The sequence below is a fragment of the Lactuca virosa genome, chromosome 4 (assembly GCF_052849685.1).
Source record: "Lactuca virosa cultivar CGN04683 chromosome 4, Lactuca_virosa_CGN04683_v6, whole genome shotgun sequence".
NCBI lineage: Eukaryota > Viridiplantae > Streptophyta > Magnoliopsida > Asterales > Asteraceae > Lactuca > Lactuca virosa.
Window position 1 is genome coordinate 400596360 of NC_136429.1, and position 9585 is coordinate 400605944.

General features: G+C 33.2%; 1 protein-coding gene across 1 annotated transcript; it reads right to left on the bottom strand.

Annotated features, from left to right (window-relative positions):
- Positions 1-1651: 1651 nt before the first annotated feature.
- LOC145108863 (cold shock protein 2-like) lies at positions 1652-2614 on the bottom strand. The gene has a single exon (XM_079045950.1). It carries the CDS (start codon positions 2539-2541, stop codon positions 1837-1839), a length of 705 nt encoding a protein of 234 aa, XP_078902076.1. The 5' UTR covers positions 2542-2614; the 3' UTR covers positions 1652-1836.
- Positions 2615-9585: the final 6971 nt, after the last annotated feature.

Below are 9585 nucleotides of genomic sequence, written 5' to 3' on the forward strand. Positions count from 1 at the left end.
CTTCTAAATTTCTAATCCACTTAATCGAAGTTGGCAATTGAGCAAGCAAAGCAACAAGTTAATGACTTACTACATGTTAATATTCTATATTCTCAACAAAATTAGGGTATATATTTACTATTGACTTATTCATGTTGGTTGATGGTTGTGTTTGTTGGAGGTTCTTGCAAGCGTCTTGACCATATTACTAATGAGTTGTCCTAAACATTGCAAAGGAAAGATCAACATATTGTAAATGCAATGAACTTGGTTAGATTTTGCAAGTTGCAATTGCAAATTTTGAGGGATAACGGATGGGATTTTATGCTCACTCAGTCCACTATCGTTTTGAGTTATTCTATGATATTGTTGATTTGCAACACACAATAATAAAGAGTCGTTTTAGTGAGACTGACACCAAATTGCTTCTTTTCATGGCGTGTCTCAATCCAAGTAATTCTTTTGCAGAAAAAATAAATAAATAAAAGATTGATTCAACTAGCTCATTTATATCCAAATGATTTTTCAGATATAGACTTGGAGATACTTGATGATCAACTTGAAACTTATATTCTTAAAATGCTAAGTTTGTCGGATTTTTTGATCTAAATCGGATTGGTGATCTTGTTCAGAACATGGTTGAAACAAGAAGGGATAAAGTGTTCTTTATGAGCACGAGTTTAATATAATCCAACACGATTTCATTCATGTAACAAACACATTTTAACAATTGAAAAACAATTTACATCAAAATGACCACCGAGTACTAGTTTCCCAAATAGCAAAACCCAAAATACATTGAATTTAACGAATCATTCCATGCATTCAATTGATAAATCAAAATCATGTATCATAAACTTACTAGATCATAAATCATAAACAAGATATACAACATATAGAAAGAAATTTATAAAATTTAGAAATTTATTAATAAGATCATCATGAACATAAATAAAGACAAAATAAATTTATAATATTAAATGACTCTTCTACGTATTTTTTTATACAAATTTACATTTCCTGGCTTATCATATTCATATGTTTACCAAATGTTATTTTTCAGCTAACAGCTAGTATTCCTATGTTCTTACCAAATGTTATTTTTCAGCTAACAGCTTAGTATTCCTATGAACATAACCTTCCTCGTGAGATGAGTTCTTAGAAGAAGAAGAGAAATCAAATAAATCATTTAGAAGAAGAGAAATCAAATAAATCATTTAGGTGTACAAATTACAAGCAAACATCACAAGCACATCTCAAGTCAAGTCATCAACATTTAATAATAATAAGATGATCAAATATTTATTTTAAATTAAATATAGAATGAAAATAAATAATAAATACAAACTCATTGGGTAGATATCAATCTATCTTATCCCATATTTTCATGTTTCACACCACAACCCAATCTACTTAATTAAAATTAAACGGGTTAAACATATTAAAAATCTCAACCAACCTATAATTTTTTGCTTAATCGAATAAGCCAGGGCACTAGATCAAAAGCCAAAACACATTGAGTTGATCAATCATTCATTGCATTCTATTCATAAATCAAAATCATTCATTATTAATATAAACTCATCAGATCATAACTCAGATATCCACCAAGATTTAAAAATAAAAATTATAAAAATAGATAATTTTATGTTAAAACCATGACGAACAAAAATGAAGCCAAAAAACCTTACCTAGTTAAAATAACTAGGTCATCACCATAATATATTCATAAGATTGCCACACAACTAAAATACTATAATGGTTGTTCCTCTGTATAAGCTCAAAAATAAAACCCTAAAATATTAAATAAAAGTAATACCAAATGTACTTAGAAAGATCCACCGGTTAGTTGATGTATCAAGTACTGGCAGCGGTAGGACATTCTCTAGCGAAGTGCCCCGGTTCTCCACAATTGTAACAGCTACCACCGCCGCCGGACTTATAGCCACCTCCACCACCACCGCCAGACCTGGCGTAGCCACCACCGCCACCGCCTGATTTACAATCCCTTGCCAAATGCCCTGTCTCACCACAGTTATAACATCCGCCGCCGCCACCGCCACCGCCACTACCTCCGCGCCCACTATTACAATCCCTAGCTAAATGACCAAACCCACCACAACTGTAGCAAGCCCCGCCGCCACCGCCACCGCCACCGCCTCCGCCGCTATTCACTCTACAATCCCTAGCGAAATGCCCAGATTCACCGCAATTGTAGCACTCACGTCCGCCGTTACCATTACCACCCCTGAAACCACCGCCGCCGCCGCGGCTAAATCCGTAGCCATCATCACCGCCTCTACGACCACCGCCAAAACCATCACGGTTACGGTTTCTTTCGATACTAGATCCGTCGACACTAGTTACACTAACAGCTTGTTTCCGATCATTTTTTTCAACAACTAAGAACTTAACCTTCTGACCTTCGGTAAGACTCCGGTAGCCATCCGATTGAATCTCGGAGTGGTGAACGAACAGATCTTCATCGCCATCATCGGGCTTGATGAAGCCGTAGCCCTTGCTATCGTGAAAACGAACAACTACACCAGTTGTCTCCGCCATTGCTGCCGATCCCAAAAACCTAACGAGACACCTAGAAGTATTTAGGAGATCTGCGTATATATACTTGGCTCAATGGAACCCTAACTCGTTTCGGCCCTTTTGATGTTTGTTCTATTTTGATATTTTTTTTTATTTTTTATTTTTATTTTCGAAATTAACTAAAATTTTATATTTTTATTTGATATTTGTTTATTAAAATAACCATATATCTTTATTTAACCATATTTTTTTGGTATTGTAACAAAATAACAAGCAATGCTAAATTATATTGGTGGACTCATGATAAAAGATATATGTTTCTTTTGCCACGTAGAATCTTGGCTATACATTATTTTCTTTGCAATATTAAAATTAAGATAGTATCAACTTTCAATATTAATAGTTAAACATGAGTGAGTATTATTTTTTGCATATTTTTTAAGTTTCTTTCAACCATACAGGCATAAAGATGTTTATTACGATCAAGTCGGGAGTCATATATTTTCAATTATTTAAGAGGTAGATAGATTATATCTTTAAGCACTTTTATGAACATCTGAATGTGACATTGATCTCCTTTCATTTGTTGGTGATTAGTTATGTCCTTTGATTGCGTGCGTATACAATAATACATTTTCGAGTATGTTGTTCATATGAAAAATACTTATCACAATCAGTGGATATTTTTAATATGAAGACTAACATATGAGAATGTATGCATACAACTTATAATGAACTCAAATCAAAATTCTATCATCCCACAATGTTACATACTTTAGGAACATTCTACAATCTTCAAATTCAAGTAACGACAATAATGATGAACTCATGAACGAGAGTATGTGTTAGTTGCAGAGTATGCGTTAGTTGTAGATGAAACTATCAAGATCAGCACTAAAACAACTTAGAAGTGCCTTGTATAATATGTGTATTGTTGGTTGTTGGTTCCAAGATTTATCTTGTCTATTGTTCTCAATATCCTTTAATTTTGAAGGTCTCTAGCAACGCAAATTTATGTCGCCTGTTGTTTGTGATGTTCTTTTATTATGCGACCCTACTTTATGTCCAATATATACATCTGGTTCATGTTAACGAGACTACCGACTCACGATCTCATTTATGTCTAGTTATAGACACGAATGGGAGTAATTTTATATATGCTCATATTCTATCTTTTGTTTCTTAATGATGTATGTGGAATGTACTAGTTTTAATCCTACTAATTTAAACACAAAGACAAACACACAAAAGGCAGTGTACCTATCGATTAGCAGCTTAGTTCATGTAAGTAGGGTATCGAACATAGGGAACGGTAAACAATTAAGATTATTACTAATATTATCTAAATAAAACAAGTAAAATAAGGGTTTTTCTCTAGTTTTACAAGACTAGAAACTTAAGCAAATACTAAACACTTAAACAAAAGGACAATTAACAACTAAAAGAGGAATAAAAGACAACTAGATTCAATCAAATTAAAGAGACTTCCGTTTAGATTCGAGTCACTTATTCCTATGGTTGATTTCGTGGCAAGTGCAATGGATTAATATATCAATGGTTACCGATTTCTAATATGATTAGGTTCATGTTCACTATTACTAATCCTTTAGCAAACAAGTTAATTCAAACAGTGATCAGTTGATTAAACTAACAGGTTTCCTAGTGTTCAGTTCGGGTCAAGTAAGACTTGTAATATTAGTTAACTAAATTTATCAATTCAATCAACTCTTGTGTGGTTGTTCATTACACAAGCTTACACATTAACTTACTTATTTTCTAGTTAATCCTAGGTTCATATTCACTAATATTATGCATACAATATTGTTTTCACAAAAACCATATGATACAAGCAATTAAGAGATGTTCATGCATCTTAATAAACTTGATTATTAGTAGAAAATAAGTATTGTCAACACATAAGGGTATTTAACAAGCTTAACAAGACAATTCACCAAATCAAATTAATCCAAGCCATAAAATCAAACCATATTCATAAGTTTATCTAGTCTAAACAGAAGTAATGAGTTTTTAGCTCATATCTACAGCAAATAACAAGATAAAAACAAAATATAATGATTTAAACATGGCTCACACAAAAGATTAAGATAAAAGTAATGTTTGTTTGCCTTTGATCTCTTCAAAATTGACTTCTAGGTTGAATTCTCGAAACCCACAATTCTAAGAACCCTTCTGGCTTCCAAAAATCGTCCAAAGCTTCCAGAATTAGTTAGGGTTTCGAATGAAAGTGATCCTATATATAGATTATGAAAACAGGGCCAAATTGACGAGTTTTTTGACCCAACTCGTCGAGTTGGTCATTAAAATCCCGTGTACGGTAAGTCAACGTCAAGAATCGCAAACTTTCTGATCAACTCGTCTAGTTGATGGCCAACTCGTCAAGTTCGTTTGGAATCAGCATTTTCTCAAAACACGAAAGTCGTCCGAAATTGTGTCTAGTTTTCAGAACATTTTGAATCTTGTCAATCGGAGTTACGGTTCATGAGATATGGCTAAAACACTGACAAGGGGTCAAACTGTCCAGCAACATCCTTCTTTCTTCAAAATCCAAAATCCAAGCTTCCAATCTCCAATTCCGCTTCCTTTTCCTTCGGAGCATGTCTTTATTGCTGAAAATGAAATTTTAAAACTAATTAAGCATCTTTTGTTCATTAAAAGAAATAAAATCAACATAAAGTATTAAGATAATGCATGAATTTTATAACTAAATATGTCCATATCAAAATACCCCACACTTGACTTTTGCTTGCCCTCAAGCAAAACTGAATTTTAACACACTAATACCACATTAGACAATCCCAATCGAACCCAGTCATTATGCCAAGACCGCAACGCATGCATTTGTATCTAAAATTTTTCCTAAGGACCCCCCTCAATTCTAAATACTTACAATCCTCATAAACACTCGCCCACTTCTTTTGAACAATGCTCATTTTATGCATCCCTCCGAATCCATCCCCAGAAAACTTTCTTAACCTCAAGTTATTTTTGGTTAAATCCCCAAGCACACATACGATAAAATAACCTAGAAAAGAAAATTACAAATAAAAGAAAAATACAACTTTTGATTGAATCTTTTATACTTTGTAGCTTTTCTTCATGATATTCTTCTTTGTCTTCATAGCTTTGTAGATTCTTTATTCGAACATTTCATCACTCTTTTTTTTCTTTTTTTTTCACACTCACTTTTTTTCACTCAAACTAAAAATCATAGAAAAACATATGCTTACGCAAGGGGGTTTAACTTCATTCTTTATTGGTTAAAGGCATTAGTCTCATGTGCAATGACTACTTAAGCTTTCCTGGATACATTTCAACTACACGATGCTAAACATGTTACGTCCCTCAAACTAAACGAGGTTGTGTTTTTGTCCCATGATTTCACTAGCATAAAGGGGGCCACAAATGCACTAGAACGTGGCTCAACTAAACATTTGGGTCCTCATATAATCATCAAACACAATACTAGCATGAATCCTAATTTCTTTACCAAAATTTTCTAAATTAATCCTAGCAATTTTTATGCAACATTTTTTTTAAATTAAACATATGATTCAATTTAACTATTCTAACTTAACTAATGTAATCAACCCCCTAAATATACAGGAAAAACTTCTTGGAATCGCCTAGAAATGGTCTTCATAAATGTATATAGTGCCCGCCTTGATTGGAATCGAATCAAATATATGGAAGATCACAAAAAACATCGGGAGTAACAATGCTCCACAAAAACTTGATGTGCACAAAAGTACCAACTAATTTTAAATTTATTTCTTAACTAACTTAACTAACCAATATGCACCTAGGCAGTGTACCTAGTCGGATTGTAATGTAGTTTAAGTAAGTCGGGGTCGAACACAGGGAACGGTTTTAATTAGCTAAAATAATTACTCTAAATTAATCTAAAATTAAACAATAATTAAAAAGTTATTTATCTAATTTTGTAAGTTTAGATAAACTTAATTTATCAACTACTATTCAATATTATAAAACCACTTTTGTTAGTTCGAATCCACTTTCCCTCAATGGTTTAATTATTAATTGTGACAATTCTCGTTGGTTACCAATTAAGATATTATTAGCAATTCAATTCCAAATTAACTAATGTTGAATTAATTCATGTAGATCTATGCATAGTCACACATAATTAACCATTAAGTAGAATTGGAGCTATGTAAGATTGAGTTAACAAACACAATTATGTTCATAATATGAGTTCTCCAGCACAACCAAATTCAATACTTTAATTACTTATCTAAGATTGGTTTAATCTTAGCTCTAATAATCGAACGTTCACTAAATTACTAGGTATTCAAATTCATTCAAATTCATGTAAATTAATGGTCACTAACTACACAGAATAAGAGTTTAAAACAACTTAGTATCAAATTAAGCATGCTAGGTATAATCAATCAAACACAAGATATTAACCAACAAGAAAAGTCTATGTTTTTATAAACAAACCATGAGTTCCAGCTTCATCTAGCTAAATGAAGCAGCTAGATTTAGCTACTCATTTTAACAAGTAAACACAAACAAGTCATAATTGAAAACATTGTAAAGTACCACAACTAGAAAGTAATTATGAACTTCTTCTTCTTCCTTGGTTTTTAAACCAACTTCCTGGCCTTCTAACCTTCTGAATATTGACTTCTGGAAACCTTTTTTCACCAGCCAGCCTCTTAAATTCGTAGAGATCAAGATTATTTATAGTTGTCATAAAATTACATTCCACGTCGTGGTCGTGGATGAATCCTTATCGGGCAAGGATTTCGACTTTGCGCGTACTCATCTTCCAGAATTTTCCTTTTCCACGTCGTGGTGTAAGCTCCACAACGTGGATACAACTATTTTCGTGTGTTTTATCTTCTTTAATCTTCCAAGCCTCCAAAGTTTCTTCATTTTCCACTTTTAGTCCATATTCTTCAAAATGACTTATTTTGGCTGCAAAATACAATTTAATTTATAAGTACCATTATTCCATGCAAATAACCAAAAATATGTATAAAAATGTATTCAAATATTGCCTAAAAGTATGTATAAACATGGCAATATCAAAATACCCCACTTATTCTTTGCTTGCTGTTAGATGCATTTTATATGCGTCTTTTAGCACAATTTCCTACGTATTTCGTTATAAAAAGCTAACTAACTCCCGATTATTCTTATGTATTTCGTGTTTCATGATTATTTTGTAGAATGCCTGTACTGCTCACATTTGTTATGACTTTTCAGGGCCATATGGAGCACATGGATGATTGCGCGAGTTCAGGATGTGTTAGTGGATGCTTTGGAGCTTAACTAGAGTCTAGACCGAGGAAGGATGCCGAGAAATGATCAAGAACTGCTTGGAAGGAGGAACGACAATCAAAAGAGACAAAAATCCAAACATTCGATCGCACCTTGTCTCCCTGCGATCGCAGGTATGCCTTTGTGATCGCAGGTTTGGTCGCAGCTTCGCTTTAAGGTTTTTTCGTGCCAAAGAATTCATCAGACTAGAAAAAGAGATACATGTGATCGCAGGTTGTGCCTTTGCGATCGCAGATTGGTCAAATTACATCAAAATGGCAACATACTTCATTAAAAAGGCCCGTGACACGTTATGGTGATACATGCGATCGCAGGTATACCCTATGCGATCGCATGTACGGCGTTTTGACAGCTAGACGTATAAATACAGCCCCATACTCATCCAGTAACCCTAATTGGCGATTCCTGGCGATTCTAAGGCGATTTTCAGAGGGTTTCAAGTGAAGAACGCAGATCTAAAGGAGACGATTCAATTTCTATTCGTAGTTTAGTAAGATTTATCGTTTAGATTCGATTTCTACTGTTTGTAATCCGTTTTTAGCCATGTCCGGCTAAAAACTCAGATTTCAGTTTCGCAAGACGTAACCTTTTCGTATGATTAATCATTAGGCACTATGTTTGACTATGATTACTGTTTAGTTTGATCAATTATGTGTTAAATTAAGTGTTTGATTTTGATTTCAATTTCTGTTGGCCACTTAAATTGTTTGTGAATCATTCTAGTCATCTAGTTGTTTAGATCTGTAATTGTCCAGATCAATTAGTAAAAAGTGACAAGTATTAGATTAATTATGAGTTTAGGTTTAACTCTAATATGAAATGATCAAACAAGTTTTAACGCCTCCGAGCTTATGAGAGGTATTGAACTTTACTGGGAATTACACTGTGTCTAATGCAACTTTTCTTTGTTAATCAAGAGCTTGTTTGGTTAATTTAGTAAAAAGTTAGGTTTAATTCAAAGAACTTATATTGATTAAATGATTTTTTGTAATAGAGGTCATTAGAGCTTGTTAATGAGATTTAGTACCAGTTTACACAAGTGCATAGTCAAATATTGTGTTGAAGGTTAATTATATGATTAGGGGAGTCACCGTGAAACTGGAATTGCTTTCTCTTATTTGAATTTTTAAATTTAGTTATTCTTTTGTCATTTTCGATTTCTATTAGTTCACTTTTCAAAAATAACCCCCCCCCCTTTATGTTTGGTGCATTTATCAAGAATTAGTTCATACCTTACGCAAAGAGGTATAAACATTAGGACGTGTCCCTGAGGATTCGACCCTGCTTACCAGTACTACCTGCTAGTGCAATAGAGCAGTTAATTTATATTTTTATTTGTTTAAATCGTATACAAAAGCGGTCTTAACACTTGCCCTCAAGCAAAACTATTTATTTTTAATTCAAACCTTCATCACTAGTATAACATAGAACAACCCATTTCGATTTTAGCCATTAACACTTGCCCTCAAGCAAAACTATTTATTTCTAAAATTCTTCAACTTTTTGGTTATTTATCTCTTTTTTTTCACATGTATCTCTTTTTTTTCACCCAAATCCTACATGCTTAAGCAAGGGTGCTTAACTTTAACCCTTATTGGTTAAAGGTATTAGTCTATGTGCAATGACTACATAAGCTTTCCTGGATAGATTTCAGGTTTAGGCTGCAAAACATATTATGCCATAAAAACTACCAGATTACCTTTTCATAACTCATGGCTTTTCACTAAGACTTGGGAA

What these genes read in the sequence shown, in the direction of transcription:
- LOC145108863 (XM_079045950.1), bottom strand. Translation starts at nt 2,541, where the DNA reads ATGGCGGAGACAACTGGTGTAGTTGTTCGTTTTCACGATAGCAAGGGC.